Raw genomic sequence first — 24450 nt, 5'->3', positions numbered from 1 at the left:
GGAGGGTAGGTTTAAGTTAGATATTGGAAAGAAATTATTTACTGTAAGGTTGGTGAAGCACTGGAAAAGGTTGCCAAGAGAAACTGTAAATGTCCTGTCCCTGAAAGTGTTCAAGGCCAGATTGAATGGGGCTTCCTTCCATTCCACACCGTATTCCAGCTGTCCAGAACCACAGGCACACAAGCTTGGCAATAACCCACCTCACCGAGTGGCTTTTTGTTTAGTGCCTTCAATTCTCTGTATGTGACATCACTCATTTCAACGTATGCTACTCCTACATTTCAGGTTTGGCCTGAGCTTGTTGTGCTTTGAGTTAAGCAAAACCTTCTGGTTGGGACCCGAACACACAGCAGAGGAAGAGGTCTGTTTGCTCAAAAGGTAAGTTGGATGTCCCACCCCCGCAAGGGCCCAAGGTCAGCTTGGAGCAACCTGGTCTAGTGGAAGGTGTCCCTGCCCATGGCAGGGGGGTTGCAACCAGATGTTCTTCAGGGTCTCTTCAAAGCCAAACCATTTTGTGATTCTATGAAATATAGCCCCCTCTCCTGCGTTATATCAGCTTGCAGCTATCTCATATTGATTATCTTTTAGTATTATTTGCTACTACTATTATTAATATTATTATTTACTGATTATTGTTAAACTGTTACACCTTGAACACTCTCAGCAGCGTGAGCACCCTTCCTCCAGAAGCAGGCAAGAAGTGCAGGGCAGGAGAAACAAGGGATGGAGACCTCTTCCCAGCTGGGCATGGAGCTGGGACTGAGGACCTCATTGGCCGGGCTTTCTCCCAGAGGCACAGCACGACTACTGATTGGGCCGGTGACCCCATGCCTGTCTTTTTATCACTGATTTATTGTAAAAAGGCTTCATCACAGTATATGTGCATGTGTACATACAACAATTTTTTAAAAAAATTATTTTAAGCTTTAATATAAACCTATCGATCAACCTAATCAATATATTATATAAAATAAATATTATATGTTATAGAAATAATTTTATAAGGCCTTTATAAAATTATTTATTTCCACAAAGGGGTGTGTATGCATATTGAAATATAAAATTTGTTATGATTTAAAAATTTAATATAAATTTATAGATCAAACTAATTAAAAATGATCTAAAAATAGATATGTTATATAAATAATATTTTAAGGCCTTTACACAATTATTTTTTCCCAGAAATGAGTACGTATATTAAAAAACATAAAATTTGTTATGATTTAAAAATTCAATATAAATTGATAGATCAATCCAATTAATAAATGATATAAAATAGATATGTTATATAAATAAAACAATATTTTAAAGCCTTTATAAAATTCTTTATTTCCAGAAAGGAGCGTATGCGTGTGTATGCAAAAAAATTTGTTACCATTTAAAATTTTTATATAAATCCGTACATCAGTCTAAAACATATGTAATATAAAAATAGACATCATGTGTTATGTAAACAACATCTTAGGGCTTTCAGAATATTCTTTATTTCCAGAGAGGAGGGGTGCGGGTGCGTGTGCAGGGGGTGCCGGTAGGAAGGAGGAGGGCGGGCGGGGCGGGGCGGGGGCCGCGGGCGGGGCGGGGCGGGAGGCGGGGGCGGCCGCCCGCGGATCTGCCCGCTTGCTCTCACGGCGCTGCCATGGCTCCGCTCCGCTCCAGCCCGGCGTGGTGGCGCGTCCTCTCCCTGGCCGTGATCGGCCCCGTGCTCTGCGGCCGCCCGGGGCGGGCAGAGCCGGAGCCAGGCCCGCCGGCGGCGGCGGCGGACCCGCACGGGCGGCACCTCTACAGCGCGGAGATGCTGCGGCACGGCGCCGCCGCCGCCCCACACTTCGTCATGTTCTTCGCCCCGTGGTGGGTACCCGGGGCGGCGGAGCCCGGCGCGGCCCGGCCGGCGCGGCGCTCTCCCGCCCGCCTCTTCCCCCGTTGACGTGGCGGCGGGAGGCGGCGGGGCCGGGCGGGCGGCGGCGGGGGAGGCGGCGGGGTCGCGCCGCCCCGAGCCCCGCGGCCGGGGGCGGCGGGGAAACAGGCGGGGAATGGCAGCCGGGGGCTGCGGGGCCGGCTGGGGGACGGGGAGCTGCAGCCTCGCGTGTGCCCGGGCCGGGCCTCCGCGGCCGCGCTGACCGCCCCCCTGCACAGAGTCACAGAGTCAATTGGGTTGGAAAAGATCTCTGAGGTCATCGAGCGCAACCGATCGGCGCCCGGAGCCGCCCCGTGGCAGCCGGCAGTGCCCCCCGCGTGGGGCCCGCGGTGGGAGCCGCTGCGCCGGTCGGTGAGGCTGGGTCAGCCCCGGTCCCTCCCCGGGCTCTGTTTCACGCCGTTCCTCAAAGAGACCGAGAGCAGCTGCTGTTTGGCGACCGTCACTTACTTAGCCTGTGCCCCCCAGATGCTTTCATTGCAGACTTTATGTTCTCTGTGCAGTCATGAAATTTAAAAGCGAGTTTGCAAGTGAGAGCTGTAACTATAGTGCTGTGTCCCCAAGGCCGCCAGGTATCCGAAGGAGAGCTGGGGAATTCTCAGGTTTGCAAGAGACCTGCTGGACTTCTGTCCTGGACTGGTACATTTGGCACAAGAATGGTTGAGAGGAATGAGGGAACAAGGCTTTGCTGGATATTCCTGGTTAAGAGGACACTACTTCTCATCTCCGGGTCTTTCTAATGATTGTTCATAGTCTCTTTTCTTCGCCTCTTCCCCCACCTTTTTTTACCTGACTTACTGATATCCGGTAGAGGTTATGGAGAGTTTTGTTGTTAGGGTTGTTTGGTTGGGTCTTTTTGTTGGTTTATTTTTTTTTCTCCCAAGTTTTCTTTAATTTAGCTAAAATAAGAGAAAAACGTGCAAAAGTTATGTTTTGGTCCAAAGTTATCTGTTGCTACACAGTGCTGTTTAGGCATATCAGAGTCTTTTGAAATCAACAGCAGAAAAGCATTTTCTTTCAAAACTGAGGAACTATTTTTGTTGTTGTTATTAACATTGACTTATTTATGCCATGTGAAAATGTTAAGTGAAAGCTTCAAAGAGCCTTTGTTCTGAGAAGATCACAAAAGTGGAGGGATGCCTGACTTGCTGGTGAAGTGCCTGAGAGTGCTGTAAGGCCTGAGAAATGCCCATGCAGAGCAGGAGTGCTTCTGCTTTCAGGTGATGATATCTGTGGTTGTCCACACTTTGAGTGTTTCATGGGCACCCCTAAAACCAGATGAGTTTTTTTTTTATCCTGCCACACTGTGAGACCCTGTGCCAAAAGAGCTGTTGCAGAGTCCAGTGTATGCTGCACATCCTCTGTATGGATCAAAGGGAGTGCTGGCCTTGCAGACTTGGATCATGCTGTGCCTTTGGGAGGGCTAAGGATCTCTGCCCAGCTTAAGTGTGAGAGACCTGTGTCGTTTCCCAGACTTGTTGAGCCTTCTCTGGATGTTCTTTTCATCCTTAGCAAATGTCCTCCAAATCTCTGTGTCTTGGCTTCAGGGCCCTTGGTCTAGACTCCTGGCTGCTGATAGGCAGCAACAGGGCCAGATTTCAGGTCCAAGGGGAAGAGAAGGACAAAGGGAACATCCAAGTGCCTGAGAGAGGTGCTTATACACACCAGTAGTTTTATTGTCAGTGGGATCAGGGGGCAGCCTGACAGACCTGGAGCTCTTGCCCCAGGGTGATGTGCAAATCTCCTAATGCTTCTCAAAGACTGCCCTCTGTAATTACAGGGGAGAAGCCCTTCTTTTCCAGATTCTTGGAAGAAATGTTGCTGAGGACCTCACTCCCAAATGGTGGCACTACACATGTGGTCCTACATTTGTGCCAAATATTGCAGGATACTCCAAGAAGAGAGCATTCTGAGTCATTTGCCATCAGATGTCATAAGGTTTTTATTCATAAGGCTGCCCCACTTGGTAGCTACCCTTGGAGACAGAACGATGAGCAGGTTACTATCTTGGTGGCACAAGATATTGAGTTTTTCGCCATGCCAGTTGCGTCTCTACAGAGGAGCGAGAAGGTTCCTGGTTCCTTAGTTGGAAGGAATCTGAAATGAGTAGTTTCACTACATTATTTTGACTCATACAGATCATTTCAACATACATTCTTTCTTGGTAAACCACTGGAAGTCTGCAGAGCTGCAGCAGACGTAATCACCAGAGTTCATTGCTGTTGAATTGAACTCTGTTGACTGGATTTTACCTTAGCTGGATTCTTTTGTCCAGAACGAGACTGGTCCTGTGCTTTTTATACCGTTATACATTTTTAATTGGATAAGGATTTGTGCTATACCTTGCTGTGGAGCTGCCCTGTTGAGTGCAGAGCTGAAGCTCTACTGGTGGCTTCCAGAAATGTCTGTCCTCCCCACTGACTGCAGAGGGCTTATCAGTATCTGCAAGTTTGATACATACGCTCCTTGTGTACCTGTACATCCCTTCTTGTCCTGGCCCAGGAACTCTGCCATCCAGTGTTGCAGATGAGAAATGCTGATACTGTGGGAGGAACGCTGACCTGTATGAGGCAGAACAGCCTGGTACTCTGTAGGTGCCGCTACAGCAGAATAATCTCTGAGCACGAGCACTTGTGGCACACAGTTGCTCAGAATTAAAATGGGTGGTCTGTCCTGCAAACTCTTACAAATAATGTTCTTCCACCCATACCTCTTGACCTTAGTGGTGTACAAGAAGCAGGGTTTGGGGTTAGTTTTTTGGTTCTTTTTTTTTTTCTTTTTTTGATGGGTCTTTCCTATGGCCTTGTTAGTCTCTTTTGAATCTTCATTTGTGTTTGTAAACAGAGATTATGAATGCTTGCAACTTTCTAGCCCATGCATGGAGGGAAGAGCAGGACTCATCGCTGATGCCCAGCTCTCCATCGTCCCCCTTGTGGGGACCAGCCCCAGATGTGGAACTGGCAGCTCCTCCAACCCCACTGATGTAATGTAGAGTAGTAGCAGTGAAAGACTGTGTATGTACCTGGGGCTGCATCCATCACACAGGCGTGTAATGTTGCATGGTCTTGCTCTTTTTCGTTTTGATCTCCTTGGTTTTATATATTTTTCAGCTTACAAATTTCAGAAAAAGTATTTTGGGGAAATGTCTTGTATTTCCTTCTGTGTAATATTGATTTTATTTTTTTTCTTCAAACTGGGAATGACTAACTAGTCAATTACTGATTCAGATATGAACATTTTTCCTGCTTTATTTCTAATTTCTAATTTCTAATCCAAAGAAGGAAAGGAAAGGAGTGTGTATATCAGAGATCACAGTGCTATGTATGGACAAGGCAGCTCTGTTGCACTTAAAACACAGTGGGTTAATTACTTGAGATTGCCTTACCTAGTTTTCCATGCTCTGTTCTGTAACACCAGACAGTATTCATTCGGTGTATAGAATCACTGCATCTGCTCAGGGAAAGAACCAAGGAATGTAAAATCCTCCTCTTAATTCAAGCTCCATGAAAGAACTGACTAGGGAGGGACTTTATTCAGAAGTTAAATGTTTAAGAAATATTTGATTTTAGTAATAATACATTGTATCCCTTCATAATAACAATTCAGAATAAGATGCCATGGGAGGTCGTATTCCTCCACGTAGTGGGAGCATGTGTGACCCACTGTGCCTGACTGACATTCTTTGTCTTAAAGTAAATCTCAAGATTTTGTTTTTTTTTTCTCTTAATGGTATCAGGATACCTGGAAAGGTGTGAATCCATGCAACTTTTCTACAAGTGTATTCAAAACCATTTGTATAAGTGAAACTGTTTCAAGTGGGAGCAACTTAAAAAAAAAAAACAAACAAAACTGGACAGCCTCGCAGGATTTTTCTAGAAAGCTGGGAGAATGACAGTGCTTTTATTAACAGCCTCACTAAGTTCAGGGAGTATTCATAGGATTTGTAGTGTAAAAGGGTAGTAGCAAGAAGTTACCGGATCTTCCTGATTTTCACTTGAGCTGTGTTTGCAGCATGCTACAGTTCTTAATAGTATTTGCTGTTGCTTATGTAACAGGGCTTGAGAATGGAAGACTTCTGATTTAACTGATTTAACTTCTGATTTAAAAATTTATTTTTAAATTTATCAGAATTACTGTTCTGCATATGACTTTTCCATAGATTCATTTAGCTCTAAACGTGAGCAGCTATTAAACAGTATCTCATTCCTTCTGTCACAGGTGTGGACACTGTCAGCGTCTCCAGCCAACTTGGAACGATTTGGGAGATAAATACAACAACATGGAAAAACCACAAGTCTACGTTGTTAAAGTGGATTGTACTGTAGATATTCCACTGTGCTCTGAATTTGGCGTACGAGGATACCCTACGTAAGTATAAAAGGATGTCTGCTCCTATTTTTCTTTTTCAGTTTTCCATGATCCTCTGCCAATTTCTTGAAGCTAACTTCTAAGCTATATTTTTGGTGGATTTCTTTGTAGCCCCTTGGATCTGATATGTTCATTTTAAGCCTTTTTACCATGTTGCCAAGTATCATGTGATACATACTACTGTTACTCTTTCATTTTTTTCAAGAAACTCTTTTACGTCTTGGACAATGTCTATGTTTAAATGAAGTCCAGAATTGTCCTTTTGTTTTCTCTGGGAGTACCTCTTTCTCAAGCAGCAGTACATTATACATCTGTGATATGCATGATAGAGCTGGTTTCCGGTAATGGTACTTTTAAAAATAATTTGTCACCAGTTTGTCAAGACTCTGCAACATTCATAATTGCAGGTGTTCTGTTAGATTTTTAGTGAACTTAGTACTCATAAAATGATAAATAGTATTACTTAGCAAAGCAGTGGTGATGTTGTACAGACTTTTTTCTAGGTAAGTTTTCTTACATTGGTCTAGAAGAAATTAATTTGTATTTTAAGGTTGTTATGCTTATCCTGTTATAAGGGATGTGTGCCTTACTACCTCAACTTTGGTAGGCAGAACATGATCTAGAGTATCTATAAGAGGTTGGTGCTTTGGGGTTAGAAAGGTAACGTGTGTTACCTTTCTAACTGCCAGGAAGGAGAAAAAAAATATATTTTTTTTCACTTGTGTCTTCTTTAAAGCTTCTTGCAAAAATGGATGGGATCCTTTCAACTGCTTTATTAAGTACTCATCTTAGTGGGGATGAGTGGAGAATGTAATAATTTCTAGCCCTTGCACAGCCTGTATTTTTCAGTTTTCTTCCCTTTGCTCACTTTGTCCAGTGTTTTTGCCGACTCCAGCTACAGCCTGAACTTTTCATGCGCTCCTGGCTGCACCCACTTGGATGCAGATGAGTGTGACTGAGTAGAAGTTTAGAGTTATTAATAGCATAGTCCTTGTTGAGATAGGAATTGTCCTTAAGGGCAGTGTGTGGCTGAGTTCCACAAGAAATAACTTTTTACCAAGAAATAGTGCACATTGCAGCTCTATTTTAATATCTCCAAAAGCGAGCATTTGTTGTCTTGGCATATTTGAATAGATTAGATTGTGGTGCTGCTCCTTGTAAAACAGAAAGAGTGGCAGAGATTTTTAATAAGGAAAAAATCAATGGATGTGTAATTGCTGCATTTTTTTTCCTCTCTCTCTTTTTAAGGTCATTGAATATTTATGAATAGTTAGTGCTTGCTTTCACCTACTTGAAAAGTATAAATAACAAGGCAGTCATCTGCTAGTCATAGAAACATAGAGATGAAGGGGAATTCATGATATCAATTCTCTTCCTGTCTGAGTCAGTTTTAAACTAGTCTGTTTTTAAAAATGTCCAGCAAGGGAAATTTCACAGCTTCCTCAGGCAGAGAGGTATTGTCTCAAGTCCAGGATGTGCTGATCCCTACACTGCTTTTCCAAACACCTGTCAAAGGAAAGGCTGCATCCCCTTTTCATCCCCTGAGAATCAAAGTGGCTGAGCAGGTCCCTCACTTGTTAGTACAGTTGTTTCAGGATTATTTCGTGCTGCAAAATAAATACTGTCAACCGAACCAGGGAAAACTTAACCTTGTTTGAAGAAAATAAAAGTGCAGATAGTTTTTTATGCTGTTACCCTTTTTTTTTTGTTAATTTTGAAAAGTATTTCCATGAGGTGTGTTTTAGATGTTCTTTTGTTTAACTTTTGTTGTTTGCTTATTATTTTGACTTTCTGTCATCACAAGGAACATTCAAGAATACCTTAAATAGAAATGACAGTGGGAGTTCCTATCTCTTTTGCATATATTTGCATTATGTGGTTTTTCAGCACTTTCATATGTTCATTTTTTCCGACTGGAACAAGAAGAGAGAGAAAAACATTTCAATAAACAAAAGAAGCTGTACAAAATGACAGCTTGGCAAGGGGAACTGAGGTTCCCCTTGTAATTGAAACTCTGATTTTCTATAAAAAATAAGACTAGGTCAGAATTCAATATTACCCCTTTATCAAATATAGTTCAAATTTTAATTTAAATATTTAATAGTAGAAGCTTTATGTAGTTTATGGAAAAGTTTTGATAGCAATTATTAAATGTTATAATCATGAAGTCTGAATCCCTGCAGGCAGTCACTTATCTCCTTGTCCTATTGACTTGCTTCAGTGTGTTTTTAATCAGTTTAATACCACATGAAAAGTCCTACATTCCAAGAGCAGTTGGGGAACAAAAGGTGAGAAAGAAATGTGTGGGAAAATAAGTGCTAGATATTTTTCCTTTGGTGATGAAGAGAGGTGAACAAAACAAAAGGGATGCTTTTTTACAAACTGAAATAGGATTCACAGAACTAAATGCTACAATTTTTAATTTGCTCTTGGTTATTGATCAAAGTAATATTGAGCTATGTTGATTTTTAACATGGTATTTATTTTTTGCTGTTTTAAAAATCTCCTTTACATGGGAATGAAAAAATTCTACCCATGACCCTTTAAGCTGAGGGAGATGTCTGATGCTGATGTTAATAGTCAGGAGATCTGTTACTGCAGCCTGAGCTGCATTGCTATGGATTAGCAAAGCACGTTGGCTTTCTGAGAATGTTTCCTGTGTGAAAATTTTCGCCTCACTCTTTTCTCACATTTTGATCCTTTAGCCTAAAGCTGCTTAAACCAGGACAAGAACCTCTGAAATACCAAGGCCCTAGGGACTTCCAGGCACTGGAAAACTGGATGTTGGAGAAACTAAATGAGGAACCATCTGTAAGTGAAAAGGAAATAAGAAATGGAAATACTCTTTTCTGCAGACTTGCTTATCTATCACTTCTTTAAGTTAGGTTTCATTTTCCAGGAGGAAATTACTCCAGAGAATAGAAGTCAGGTCACAAAATCAATATGAAACAGCTTACACAATAGTCAGAGTAGTAATTAAAACTGTCATCCTGTGACCTGACCTCTGTTTCCTGTATTTAAAACTACAGTACATAATGCAGTTTTAATGTTTATAATTTTAACATTTTAAGATACAGTTCTTGGTGTCAATTCAGTTGACATCTGTAGGCCATAATGTTTCTAGAATAAGAAAAGCAATTTACCTGTAACGCATTATAAACTGCATTTGTATTGGGCTTACTTACCTCTTCAAACATGGATGCCCTCTTCAGCTCAGTTACTACCTGTTAATGTTGTAGCCTAAAGAAAAGGTTTAAAATAATTGGTTAAGTAAGATAAGCTAATACCATCACTAGGAAAACCCTTGAGTTTAGGGGTAGCATTCACATGTAGTAGCCAAGCCTTGCCTAAAATGAAATTTGTGATTGCTCTTTCTAATCAAGATAAAGCTTTACGGATTGCTGAACCACAGTTAGAATGTGATTATATTTAAACAAACATTGTGTTTTTAATAATTAAACATTAAATGCTAAACTATTTTAAGAAATGTACTTTGAGGTTCTTAAAAAATCCTTTCCAGCTCTAACCCTAGTGTCTACAAAGTATTCACTTGATATTGCTGAAGTGCCAATGAGTTTGCTGTAAGTTATACATATGAAATGTTTGCTCTATTCCCATTGTTGCTGTCTTCATGGAGCCGTTAGGTAGATAGCATTCCTTCTGGCATTAGGGGAGCAGAAAATAGCTTTTGCAGTAGCTATTTTTAAATAACCCAAAGACCACTGAAACTGGTGCCATGGCAGATGTGGCTGATGTGAGATGCTATGGAGGGACTGTTATGTAATTTAAGTGTATTGCTGTGTGGTGATGTGATGACTGCCATAGCATGTGCTCTGTGACTGTACTACAGCACAGTGAAAGACTGTTATTCCACTGACTGTGATAGCTCTTTTCTGTGTGGCAATCTTTTTCACATTTTGCTTTCAAATAGTTGTTTGCTAGGAAACATTAGATACCTAAATCAAGCTAAATAAGGACATTGCCTTAGGAATTTAAAATTTCAGGGTACAGAGTCTACAAGACTGTCACAGGACAGTGTGATACAGTAATCAAATGTTGTGTATTTACTGTACAAGAGAAATAAAAGTTAATTTTTTTCATGAATAGGGTACAGAATCTGATGTGGAACCACCTAAAGCCCCTGAACCGAAGCAGGGAATGTATGAACTCTCAGCAGACAATTTCAAGATGCACACAGCAGAAGGTAACTGGGATTTTTTTATAAGAGAAACTTGCTTACAGAGACATTAGTAGTGAAAAGTCTGTACCAGGAATGTTAGTTTTCAGGGGACCTCCTTCACACCATTGTTTTCCCATAATACCAAGTGAAAGAGGATGAAACTACAAACTGTGTAAAAATGCAGTAGCTTAATTACATATTGCAGACCATGAGAAAGTTTCAAGTATGGCACTCAGAAGGCAGTAAAATCACGGCCCTAATCACGGGGAAGAAGCTAGTGGGGCTTGCTCAATGAAACTGTCTGTTTTCCCAAGTTCCTTATTCAATCACAGCCTTGCCACTTACTTTGCGTTTTTGCAAGTCCCATTTCCTCCTTCCCTAGGAGTTGGCTTTTCTTCCTCCCAGACTGTTATTCTGGATAAGTATAATCCACCCACTTCCTCCTTACAGCCCCCATCCCACTCCAGTCTGGCCCTTTATTTGATATTGTTTAGCTTCCTTTCTCCAGAATTTAATATGGGCAAAACACTTCACCTGTTTGGCCATTTTAAAAAATATTTTGTCTGGAAACCTTAAAATTAATTCCAGGAGGGATACCTAATATGGGAAATTTTAACCCCCACGTGGTGGGTTTTTTAGAGAATGAGCAAAATCTTACAATTCAAGCTTTGAGCTGGCATACCACCAGATGATCTTACTATCTCTGTCTGTTATCCAAAAGCAAAGGCTGGATTAAATTAAATGTCTGTGCCCATCTGATACCACTAGTGAGGTAGATACTAGAGCTTCTTAAAGTAACCATGAACTGATCAGAAATATTTTCAAGTGTAAAAGAGCATTTTGTGCATCTAACTTAAAATTTCCCAGCCTGTGGGGCTTAACACAGAATGAAATCAAAATTCTTAATGGGTTTTCCTCTAAGCCATCAGGGAGATGCTAGGCATTTATCAACTTTAATATCTTTTCAGATTGTAAAGTTCAGTGTATATATAAATGTTTTAATATTTTTATTGTAATATTTTTATTATGTATCCATTGGCCTTCATAGAGGAGACATTCTCATGGTCATATCTGATGGTTGAGGAGGTTTAGGATAATCTATAAATCTGTTGTTCTCTCTTCACTTCAGTTACAAAAAGTTCAGTGCCTAAATTTCATGGGAGGCTTAGCAGTTACACCTGCAAGGTTGACTTTTGCTCTTTTAATTTGTTTTAACAGAGCCTCGTCTTGATGGGTGCAAAAATGTGCAGCATTTTGAATTAATTAATTTTAATTGAAGGAAATGACGTATTCCGGTACTTTGCAATTAATATTGTACTAATTTAAACTAAACGTTAGTAGGAGATAGCACCGAGACTTTCCTCTGTGTAAAACACCACAAAAACCTACTAAAGGCAGCAAATTCTGAATAGTTGACGTGAAAACAGAAAGAGCAGGACAGAAAAAGGAGAGCAGAAAACTGAACAAAATTTTTTAGGTAAATCATAGACTGAAGCATTTCTTAGGAAACACCATTTTATTAAGTTGAAGTTTATACTTTCATTTATGCTGTTATATATTCCTTGGTAGTTCTTTCTATGCTGTTACAGGGCAACTGATTGACATGGTAGAATTAAACATTGAGGTAAATGGTTAGGCTAAAAATATCAGTTTTAATATCTCATTTGTTGGGTTGAGATTGTGAAGCTGTTTGGATTTTCGGGAAATTTGGCAATGCTGTGGGACTGCATACAGTATTGAAAACCTAATTGCTGAAGTATTTTGTCTTGGCCTTTGATTCACAGTGTTTCCTATCTTTAACTCAGGAAATACCATGATAAATTTGCAGGCTGAGATTAGTAGCTAGTCTTTAATTGCAGCCAAGTTCATTCCACATGAGTTAAATATTTCTTTTTTTTTTTTTTAACTTAAAAGGTAATCACTTCATCAAATTCTTTGCCCCTTGGTGTGGTCACTGCAAGGCTTTGGCCCCTACCTGGGAACAGCTGGCTCAAGCCTTTGAGCATTCAGAAGCTGTCAAGATTGGCAAGGTAGGTGATGTGCTCTTAGTTGAAAACGTGGTTTGTGTCAATGAATGTTTCAGCCTAGGATCATGCTTTTTGTGCTATGATTTGCAAATAGCAACTGTTTTGTCAACCTTTAAATCCTTTTATACTCATAGTTTCTATTTTAATTTTGAGGGGTTTTTTCTTGCACATCTACAGTTGACAGGACTCCCTCATTTTCAGCAAGGACTTGTTACAAACACAGCTTGCTCTCTGTATTTCAGAGAGCTTGGAATGAGGCTAATACTTCAGATGCAAGGAATAATATTTTGAGACTTGCTTTTTATTATGTGTCTGCTTTGTCAGAATTTGATAGACTTCAGTATTTATTTTGAGAAAGTGACTTTTAATTTGTTCTTTACAGCACTGGGTTCCTTAGCAAGCTTTAGCCCTACAGGGCTCCTTAGGATGACTTACTTCTTTGTTGGTTTGGGGTTTTTTAACTCTTTACACCCATAAATTTTTTAAAGGTTTCAGAAGGTCCTACACCTTAAAAATTGATATCTTGTCCTGCTTTACTATTTCTCTTAGGGTTGATAACCAGGTTCTGTGGTGTATTTACCATGGGAGCTTGTTACTTGTACGTGGAGTGACTTCTGTGCTGAGGTATGGAGGTGGTCTGGCAATTGTAGTTACTGGCTTTATTTGCTGACCCATACCTAAGTCCAGGTGGCTCATGATGGGAATCCCTCTGCCCACAGTGGAAATCTGACTGTGCTCAACTTCCATGTCCTTAAGCTTTCACAGTTGTTCCACTAATCAGAAAGACGGCATAATAGCAGTGTTGTCAGTACTGCAGAGGGACTCCCCTTTGCTGTCTCCCCTGCCTCTGCCCTCACAGCACTTTCAGCTGTATTAGGGGTGATGAGCTTGACTTTTTTTTTTATTCTTTATTTTTAATACTTTTGAAAATCTGTCAATTCAGGTATGCTGTAGATGTACAGAGCAGGTCCACACAGTTGAACTTTAAAGGAGACATATATATATAAGCACAGTTAATCTTCAGAGAAGACATACATACATACATACATCTCTCTATATATACATATATATATGTATATATATATAATTTTGAGACCTGGTGGATATAAAATTAAAGAATAAGGTATCAGAAGCTATTTCTCCCTTATTTGAGACCTTTGTTTGCTGTCCTAAGAAATCTGTGCTCAGCTTAAGTATCTTTTTGAAGTTACCATTCTCTGGTATCTGGAGAAAAATAAACAAAGAATTTTCAAAATTTCTTTTTTATTTAGTTGTCTGTCGTGTTCACAGTTCATATTATGGAGAGTTGTTATGTAATGCAGCCACCAAGATTTGTCTTGATGCCTAGGCAATTTTATGTAACTGTATACCTTGTGAAAATATTTGAAACATGTCTTGGCTAAGATTGTAAGTCTGTAAGTAAACAGGAAACACAGCTGTTTCTAAGAAGGTTGAACCATGACCTTCATCTAATCTGCAGGAATAGTGTCTTAACACTGTTTAATCTTTAGAATTGATCTTCAGTGATCTGGAGCAAAGTGTTTCTAATGTATGTAAAATTCAAAATACAAGTGCTGTGTTGAGCAAAGGCTGCAATGCTTAAGTTATCTTTTTTTTCTTCTTCAAAAAAGATTATAAACTAATAACTTTACAGATTGGTTTATGACGTATTAGAATTGAATGTTGCTATGCACTTGGAGCTTCCCTTGGAGTAAAGTTAACTTTCTAGTAGTTGACATGTCTTCTGAAGTCTTTAAAGAGTAGTCTTTCAAAAAATGGGTGAGCCAATATATCTTTGCTTTAAAGCTCTCTCACATTAGTGTTTTGTGTCTCATTGTCCATGCACTGATTTTATTAGCTGAGAATACCAAGTACTTTTTAATTGAAATCTTTAATTATGTCTTCATTGTTCTTTGTAACTGCTATTACTTCCTTCTAGCCATACCTCTCTCCTAATCTCTCCTTAAAAAAAAAAAAATCACACTCACACAGAGCCTCTCAATTATACAACCAAGCCACTGTTTGGAAGGCAGACATAATCATTCTCAAGACAGTACTTGGTACTGAGTTTTGCCAAGCCATGTATTGCTTGTTCCTGTATTTTTCTGAGATTTTAAACAAGGGAGGCTGTGATGCTTGTTGTATGTTTATTTTAGGCACTGAATAGTTTTGGGGTTTTTTTCCCAAAATGTAGGTCGACTGTACTCAGCATTATGAAGTCTGCTCTGAAACCCAAGTTCGTGGTTATCCCACACTCCTCTGGTTTAGGAATGGTGAAAAGGTGAGTCTGCAAGTTCAGCAAAAGATCACACCATTTTTTTCTGAATAATACTTAGACTGTACTTGCATTCTGGAAAAAAAAGATCAAGTGGGCATATACAAAAGTCTGCTTGTGAGAGAAATAATGTTGGAGGTTCAGTTGGATACTAGAAGAGGTAGACTTTGTCTGCAGGTAAAAGTTAGAGATTTTTGCTCCTTGTGTTTTGCAATCGACTGGTATAATGTTCATAAATCTGAAAGCAGTATCTCCAGTTACGCTACTGTGTGAGAGAATTCTGGGTTTACTTTATTCTAATACTTTATTTCCTGTGGAACATAAAAAACATAACTGAAATAGAAATAATAATAAAGTATGTCATTTTCACAATGTGTATCAGAAGGTTGCCCTCTGTAAATGTTGCCCATTTGCTGAGTGATGTCTAGAGATGCAAATTTTCCCTCTTATAAATCTGAACACTTCATATGACACTGTGAGTGAGAATCCTGTGGGCCCACTTGACGTTTTTCCTTGCAGCAGTTCAAAGAATTACAATATTCTGAAGTTATGGGGAAATAAAATATTTATAAATACCATGTACATGAACAGCAGTCAATAAGCTAAATATAAATCGTAGTGTTATTTATAATGTATTTCACAGTTTCAAGATTAATTAAATGTATTCAATGGATATTAAAAACAGGTCCACAAGAGAGCCCAGGACATTACTAGCTCTTACCTGCTAAGTTGGGGGGGGTTGTTTTTTTGTCCCATTCATCTTGCATTCATTTTTGAACATTTACAGTATTGGAGATATAAGTTTTGCTGCTTAATCCAGTTTAGTGGCTGTTGCTTGTGGCAGTTTTCTGGTACTCTAAAGAGAAACTGGCCGCAAGTACATAACAGTGCATGTGAGGTTTGCTATGAGCATCCCTGCAAAATGAGGCATTCTAGGGAATTTAAATGAAGCAGCACCTGCAATTTTGAATCCCAACCTGATTCACATAAGAAGTATGTGGCCTTGTTACCTCTCGAGCAGCAGTGCCTGGCAGATGTCAGAAGCAGAACTGGAAGCTGAGGGAGTGCTCAAATCAAGCATGGTGGCATGTCCAAGGCAAGAGGTTTTCAGTTAATTAAACTTTTGTCTTTGTATGATGTGAGTTGGAAGAATGTAAAGTGTTCTGCTGTTTTTTTCAGAATGGTTTTCCACCTGCTTTATTTTTATTTTTCAGACAGCTACAGATGGCAAGATACTTTGCCAGAACAATACTCTCTTGATATAGAAAAGTTAGTTTTTCCTTGACAAGCCAGATCAATTTTCTGACCCTTTCTAATAATTGACGTTTGAGTTCCTCAGAGTTATTTGAATCAAGAATGCAGTGAAAGAAAAAAATCACTGCTGTTGTGTTTGGTAAAACTGAAGCTTAGCCATTAGTCTAAGCAATGTATTTCAGTTCACATCAAACTGTCTTTTCTCCATTGGCAGTGTGGTATTCCCTGGTGACATACTGCCACAGCAATCACATGTTCCTCCATGGCCTGATACAATACATTTTAAAAAACACAAAACAACCCCAACAACTTTCCAACAGTCTGGCCCAGAAATTCCCAAAAATCTCTGGCTGCTGTGATACTGTTAAGTAAGGGGGAGAACTGCTTCAGTCATCCAGCCTTGTTGTCCATGATACCATCATCCCCTTTGTCATAATTGAAGTCTGGTATGACACCATCCCTTTTGGTTAGATGGCGCAAGAACCCTGGGAGGAATCAATGGGCGCTGACCCTGCCCTGCTGAAATGGATACAAACCAGAAGGTACAGGCTTCTTGCATCAGCTTATATTATTTCCTTAGTCACTTAGAGCCAGTGCAAGGAAAGAGGCCATAGTTACAAGTAACATTATCAATGACAAAAAAAGAAAAATGTGTAGAAGGAGCTCCAAAGGTATAGGAAAGTTGAGATGTCTGTTCTTCCTTCCATACAAGTGTATGGAAGCTTGTATGTTGTTTCTTGAGTCTTCCTCATCTGCAAGTGGAGATACATCTTGTCGCCCATGCCTCCTGGGACCGCATCTCAAGAGTTCTATCCAAAATGGATATGTAGTACCTCACAGATAGATCTTGAACAAAGAAATAAGTATTAATTGTCACAGAGAGCCCTGAGGGCAATCACACAAGAGCCAGGTTGGAGAGGGCCAGCAGTGGATTTGAGACTAGAAGCTGCTCACAAGTGCTCTGATTTCTTGTTCTCTAGAGTTGTGAAAGTACCTGAAATATGGGGAAGCATCTAAAGCAAACTGTGGCCTCTCAGAGATCTGGCTTTATGATTGGCTGCTTTATGTGCAGGTTAAAAAATGGGACTTAACTTTCCTGAGAGTGGTGGTGTTGGAAATGTTTGCCAGCAGCAGGCACCTGTTGTCTCTTGCTTCCAGGTGAACTTAGGTGCCCAGAGTGTACTGCCTTACTATTTGGGTTTTCTGTGTGACAGGTGTGTAGGCCAGAGGAGTAACTGCAGTCTGGCAACATGCAAGTTAAGGTTTTCAGCCCTGTCAAAGCACCGGGCAGAGCTCATGTGGTAACAGAGACCACCACCAAACAGGGATGGATGTGTTATTGTTCATTGCAGTAGCTTTAGGTTCAAAAAAATAAAAACTTGAAAAAGCTGACTACAGTGAGAGAAGAAGGTCAAAGTGGAAAAGTGTCAAAAATTTGCTTCTACATTTCTAAAATACCTTTCACTTCAAGGAAATTTTAGATTGTTCCCTTTTGCTACAGAAGAATCTAAGGTAAAACCTAAAGACATGGAGTGAATGGAATGTCATGGAGAGGTTTAAGAACTAGATAATCATGTTATTAATGTGCTTATACTTGGCAATCTTATGTTTTTCTGGTAATTATTTATTTGCTAGATTAATTGCATATACACAGTTGCACAAACTATTTGATAATTGTAGGGTGACCAGTACAAAGGGAAGAGGGACTTCGATTCCTTAAAAGAATATGTGGATTCCCAACTACAGAGCCCTGGTAAAGAGCCACCAGCAGATAAACCTGCTGAAGCTCCACAGCCACCTGCAGAACCCACCCATGTTGAGGTAAGTGCTCCAGTACTTTGCAGTGATGTTAAGTGTTCAGACTGTTTTAGCAACCTGTCCAAGTCTTCCATGCGTTTTTCTCTCTCTGATAGATTGACGATTTCTGGATGTAAACTGTACCAAATATTTTCTTGGTTATTTTTTTAGTTGTTAGTGAGTGGAATCAGATCAGTTAGTGAGTGGAGAAGGAAAAAAAATCTGGCTCCTTTTTTATGGTTGCAATAAATTGTTTAGATAGAGTGGCATAAATGTGGTCTTTTTGGTCCATGGAACTGCTGGTCTCTATGACAGCATATTTCATCACTATAGAGATGAACATTTCTTGCAAGATTCTCTCTTGAACCAGGGATATGGTGCATGCTGCTAAGCCCCTAAAAGAAGACAGGGTCCTATACTTAGTGACTATCTGCAAAAACAATGAACAAACAAAGATTATGAAGACCAGTCTAGATCTGGTAAGGTAATGTGTCCTGTGATAAGAAAAGTCCTTGAGGTTGGAGACTTATTCTAATCTTGGTTGTAGGAGCTACAGGCTTATAAAAGTTGCCAAGACATTGCAGGAATAACCTTTGCGCAGTTGTACTTCTTGTAATTTTCTGTCTTTTGTAATCCCTTTGGCATTTCATCTGCCATTTTGTGAGATGAATGAAAAATTGGTGAGGCTGATTTTCAAGCGTAATTTTTCATGAAGTATGAAAAACGTACTTTCTGCCTAGAAAATAAGGGACGGGGATTTACACCCCCTTCTGATGTAGAATGAACTTAAGTAATTAAGCATCAATAATATTAATATAAATACCGTTTATATGTAGCTTCTTACAGGAGAATATTACCTTTCCCAGTTGATTTTTCCAGCAGCATTACCCATCTTGCATAAAGTGGCTTACCAAACATTACAGACCACGTAGATTTGTAATTTTTGTACCCTTCAGTTTTTGTTGTTTTTTTTTTAGTTGACCTCATAGTTGGAAGATCCTAACAAGCTGGTGTTAGTACAATGCAGAAAGTAATTAGTCGTCTATTTTTATAGAAATAACACAAACCACATGTGACGCAAATTCCCACTTATGCCTTGCATTCACCAGCACACACACAAACAGGAAAGGATTGTGGAGGGATTTTTCTGCCAAATAATAGTAGACAGACACAGTGTAGGACTCAGCTTGTCCTTACAACTTCACATTGCAGCTTTGGATGCCACAGCTGTCTGGTCGCTCATTTTCAGACTCCTTGATACTGGTTTTGTTTTCATGAATTTTGAAACAAGGGGCCAGCCCATGTAGCCAGCAAACACTGACTGCATTTGCTATCAGCTGAACAGAGCTGGTACCACAGGCAGCAAAAGCAATGAGTTCCAACTCCAAATTTGTGTCCCAGTCTTGAGCCCCTACGTAGATTCCCCCATGTCTTACATAGGCCAAGTACTTGCCAGCTGTTTTATGGAAGCTGTACTTTTATGTCCATGAGAATTCTCTTCCAGACGTTGCTAAAATCATTCAAAAATGATCCAGGTGGGTTAAGGTAGTGTGACCAGCAGATGCTCAAATTATGTGATTGCATAAGATGTCTTCTTTGAAGAAACCAAGCTAAAATTGAGCTTTCTGATATTAAATTTATTTTTGTGGTTATATAGTTCACATCAATATTCTGCTAATAATCTACAGATTTTTAAAATTTGTTTTACTGTGTGAATCATGGGGAAGATGTTACCTATGGGGTTTTTGGATTTCATATCTTATATTGTAAATTAAGTTTGGAACATCAGTTTTAGATATCCATTTAGGAAATTCAGACTGGAAGAATATTTATTTACTGCTCACTTTTTGCTTCATTTAATTATTTGTAATTATTAAATAATTAGAAAGTATAATTTCTAATTTCTAAATAATTCTTTAGAGGTAATAACACTTCAACTTAATGAGATAATTTCATGAACTAACAGTTATTTGGAGAAATGTTTAAAGGTGCTGGATAATTTGTAATGTCAAATTTCATTGTGGCTTCATAAAACTTACTGGGTGATGCGATCTTGTTTTTTCTTCTCCTTTCATTTGAACTTGAAACTTTTATAGGCATGACATTTATTTACTTGTTTTTAATCCCTCCCACCCTTAAGGGTTTCACACAAAAAATGAAGTTTCGGTTCTGTGCTCTCATATGAGACTGTAAGCAATGTGCTGTCTTCCCAACATTCCCTTGCTCCTGATGTTATCAGGAGAAAAAATTGTTCCTGGCATCCATAGAAGTGTGATATTATGACATCCTCTTGACAGGCAAATCTGTGTTTCTGGTAACAGTTTTTTCTGTGTATGCAATGCAGAGATGTAGTGGACAGGGAGAACAGCTGTTGAGACATCACTAATGTGCCTTGAATACCTCATTAAAATCTCAGATGGCTATTAAGTGCCTGAAGCCAACTTCTCTGAGGGCTGTTCCCTGAAACACAGTGTATTCAAATGAAGGTGATTTTTTACAACAACTGAAAATTTGGATACAGGCAAATCCCCTGAAAATAGGGAAGTTCTGTTTCTCCAGTTATGGTTGAGATTCAGTGTGAAATACAGTTTTCTCTACATTTCTCTGGGGTAGGAAAGTAGCTGAGAGGTAAAAGTGAGGTCTGCTGCTGCTACTCTTGTTTATATTACTAATAATATTATCTTTTCCAATTTCAGTTTCCCTTTTAGGTAGGTAAAAGCTAAATTGGCTGATGTTGTATACATAAGAAGTTTTGACCTCTTTTTCTCTCTTTTTTTTTTTTTTTTTTTTTTGGAGCAGGCTGCAGTGCTGTCTCTCTCTGAAAAAGACTTTGATGCAACCATTGCTAGAGGGATCACCTTTATTAAATTCTATGCTCCATGGTAAGAAGTTTGCACCTGTTGTTGTTCAGGATTATTGTTGGTCTAAGCTGTGAAGGCATTAGTCTCTGTAGGTCTTGGGAGTTGTGTGTAGTACGGTATTTGTTGTTGGAATCTAAACTGTGAATTAACTGAAGAATGTGTGTGTTGGCAAGAGTTACAGCAGAAAAGCTCAATCTGGTTTTAGCTCTCTTGGGATGCCTCTCTGTGGAAAGGCTTACAGAGATGCTTTACTGTGTCAGCTTCAAGGTAATTCTGGGGAACAAGGAGAGTGAAGCTTTCTGTGCAGGCTCAGCATGCTCCTATCCCTTGATTAGGATAAGGTGAGGGGAGTGTATCTCCAGTGTTGAAAAAGGAAAGCGTGCTGGCTTTTGGGCCCTCTCCTGCCACAACCAGCCTCTCTTGGAAGCCTCCTTTAAGCACCTGAGTTTTGATACAGGCTGTTGAGCTATGGATAATTACCTGTTACTCTTCAAACAACTGCCAAAAAACTAATTTGCACATGTGACAATTTTAATATGTTCTTAAGAGTGTAGGTTCATGTAGTATGTTCTTATAGTGACCCAAGGTAGAAGTGTCCAATACAGATGGCGTAGGTGTAGACACCCAATGGAAGGCACTGGAGGGGGAAATTAAGTAATGTCCTATCTGACATCTGCCATTACTGCTATATACAGCAGAGCCTGGGACTCCAGCTGGGGTAAGACCTCAGTATTACAAACTTGTGGTACAAATATTTCTGCCTTTTTCTTACTGTTCCCTTTCTCAGAGAAAAAGAAAGTTTTAACAGTTCTCTTTCTGGTTTATAGAATTCATCTTATTTGTGCCTCCATTGAATTTAATGAAACTGGCATGCCATCTTGCTCATCCATTGCCTGGTCTCTTAGCCAACAGAAGGAAGCCTAGTGTAGGGGAAGAGATTAAAATTAAGCTGTATGTCACTGTGTGGAAGATAACACATCTCTGATTTCATCACTAGCCATCCCATTAATGTAGTATATAAAATATAAAAAAATCTTTTGTTTGGGGTGGTAAAAGGCCCCATTACAAAGCAACACAAGCAAATGCAACCCATATTTAAATGTGCTCAGGCTTATCAAGATATTAACTCTGACAGTAGGCATGCATGTAGGCAAGAAGTACTGTAGGCAAGAAGTACCCAGGAATGTTTCATTTTATGTAAGCTCAATGATGCAGTCTTTTCCAGTGTTGTCACCCTTTTCACCACAGTGTGGTTTGCTGCTTGAGAGCCATTTCTATGCCTTCTTCCATCTGAAAGATCTGCTTTTGGATGTGAGCAAGGATTTTCCACCACTTGGTTAAGAAATACCCTACCCACAGTGCACACACCCCTTCATGTTTTCTGCTCTCTCCTCACTCCCTTCATCCCTTCTGTGCTCAGTGAGGGACTGGGATTGAATCTGTGCCTGTGCTGCTACTGCACCACCAGCAGAACGGGCTAGTAAATTCAGTTTGCACCTGTGCACAAAGCAACTCCAGTCTGATTTCTGAACCTGGGGCTTGTTGGCATATCTAGGAGTTCATTATCTGAGAAACTTTTTCTGGAAAATTTTGAGATAAAAAATGCTCCCTTTTTGATTAATTTTTATTAATAATACCATCTCCGCATCTCATGAGATTTTCGTGGGATGCTGCCATATAGGATCAATGTTGGATGGCAGGCTAAGAAACAGTGGTGGTTCAGAACGTAGAGTCAAGTTCTTAAACCAGTGTGTGCTCCCTGGCTGCAGTGCTCAGAAAGCTACTGTTTAGCAAAATGCTTCCTATATTTATATAGCTGGTATCCCAGTTTTAACTCCGAAAGTCAGGCTTATGTATACAGTTGTAGTACTCTCCATATAAATGAAATTATTCTCTTCCAAGTGGATTAACTTATGTAGGGCTCAGCAAACACTATTATGTTGCTTGCTAGTTCTGTCTTTCAGTTAGTTTTGGATAAATATTAATGTTAACTTGCATAGTAAGCATAAAATCACCCTGTTCTAGTAGTTTTTGTGCGTGGTCAGAAATGCTTTCATACTGTCACTGTGTATTTACAAGGTGGTTTAAATATACACTGGCTTGCATTAAGAAAACTTTTGCTGAGACATCTTTCATTATTTTTGTAAATGCCCTGATCTGGCCTCAAGGCAATTATGGGGCTGTTTTAATAATCCAATTAAGGTGCAGCTGGGTTAGAACAGAATGAGCAATGCAGCTTTAAAATCTAAAGTGCTTTGGGAATTCTTCTTGAAGGCAGTAAGAAGTTCACGTTAGGAACTTGGCTAAGCCAAGTTGAAAATATAAACAAAATGAATACTTTACTATGCATTGGTCAAGGAGGCCGTTAAAAACTGGAAGAAATTTAATAGGGAAATTAAAATATCATTTAAATAATTAAACTCGGGCTACGTAGCTTTAGCATAACTGGCATATGCTACCTGAAAACTTAATTTGTACTACAGACATTCTCTGCCTTCCTAAAAGCATGTTTGTTTCCAAGAGATCCCTTTTTTTTTTTTTGTTCCAGTTAAATATTCTCTGTGCTTGTCTTTATTTGGCTTCATATTTCTTTGTGGGGTAAAATGTTAATGCACCGACATCTAGAATACCATTCTAGGCAAGACTAACAAAGGCCAGAAAGTATTTCAGTGCTTAACTTAAATAAAATCACTTGTTTTCTTAGCTCATTTACTGACATAATAGTACAAGGGACTTGGAGGACCAAATCATTAGCAGATAGGAAAGGCAGCTAGTTAAAGCAATTGCAGTAAGACAGTAGAGATAAACTGGAAAGTGTATCTGCTAAACAAATCTCCCTCTTTTGTTTCTAGGTGTGGTCACTGTAAGAACTTGGCTCCAACTTGGGAGAATCTTGCCAAAGAGCAATTTCCAGGTTTGACTGATGTCAAAATAGCAGAAGTAGACTGCACCGTGGAACGTAACGTCTGCAACAGATTTTCTGTAAGTGTGGAAGATCTGAAATGAATGGGATAGTATGGTGTACCAAATGTTGGAGGCTCCAGCCAAACTGGCTGCTGCAGTCCAGGTGCCTGGTGACCGTGCTGTTTGTCAGCCAAAAAGAGGCAGTTCAGAACAGCACCTGCTGACACCATTTCTCTCCTGGACTGTTTGTTCAGACTTGGTCATTCTCATTATTGGATAAAGCTGAAGAAGTCCCTATTTTAAGAAGCCTCCCTCTGTGAAAGCACCAAGGCAGTCTTGTGGTATCTGATGGAAAGTTTTGTTCCTAGAAAAAAAAAAGTCTTTCGGTGCTGGTAGGCAGACAATTGAAGACAGAGCTGGAGCTGCTATCCCAAGAGCCTAGAGGAACATGTATTATCCTATTCACCTAAAACGTTCAGACATTTCAGATTGACATTGGAAGTTCTGCTGTTGGTTTGGGTTTGTGTTTTTTTAAATTAAAATGGCCTATTGTCTCAGAGGGCTTCAGTGGCTTTTCATAGTCGGGTATGTATGAGTGATGGATACAAGTCTTAACATTAATAAGAAGTTTCCTTTTTGTATGTGTCTTTTGAAGGTACGTGGTTATCCTACACTTCTGCTTTTCCGAGGCGGAAAGAAAGTCAGTGAACACAATGGAACGAGAGACCTTGAATCACTGCATAGCTTTGTCTTGCGTCAGGCAAGGGATGAACTGTAATAAAAGTCTAGATGCTCTGCCCCTGGCTGTCTTTGTACAGTGGCTGAGGGATTTCTATCTTTGCTAATTTTCAAATAGTGTATTTGGGGGGTGG

General features: G+C 39.7%; 1 protein-coding gene across 1 annotated transcript; it reads left to right on the top strand.

Annotated features, from left to right (window-relative positions):
* Positions 1-1597: 1597 nt before the first annotated feature.
* TXNDC5 (thioredoxin domain containing 5) lies at positions 1598-24393 on the top strand. Its single transcript, XM_027745052.2, has 10 exons — positions 1598-1848; positions 6131-6280; positions 8986-9091; positions 10388-10484; positions 12375-12490; positions 14682-14768; positions 17697-17837; positions 20613-20695; positions 23527-23656; positions 24234-24393. Exons 1-10 carry the CDS (start codon positions 1637-1639, stop codon positions 24354-24356), a joined length of 1245 nt encoding a protein of 414 aa, XP_027600853.1. The 5' UTR covers positions 1598-1636; the 3' UTR covers positions 24357-24393.
* The last annotated feature ends 57 nt before the right edge of the window (positions 24394-24450 follow it).

The sequence above is a fragment of the Pipra filicauda genome, unplaced genomic scaffold (assembly GCF_003945595.2).
Source record: "Pipra filicauda isolate LSUMZ 115617 unplaced genomic scaffold, ASM394559v2 scaffold101_size5749837_pilon, whole genome shotgun sequence".
NCBI lineage: Eukaryota > Metazoa > Chordata > Aves > Passeriformes > Pipridae > Pipra > Pipra filicauda.
Note: the sequence above shows the minus strand (reverse complement) of the source record. Positions and strands in the feature narration are given on the sequence as shown.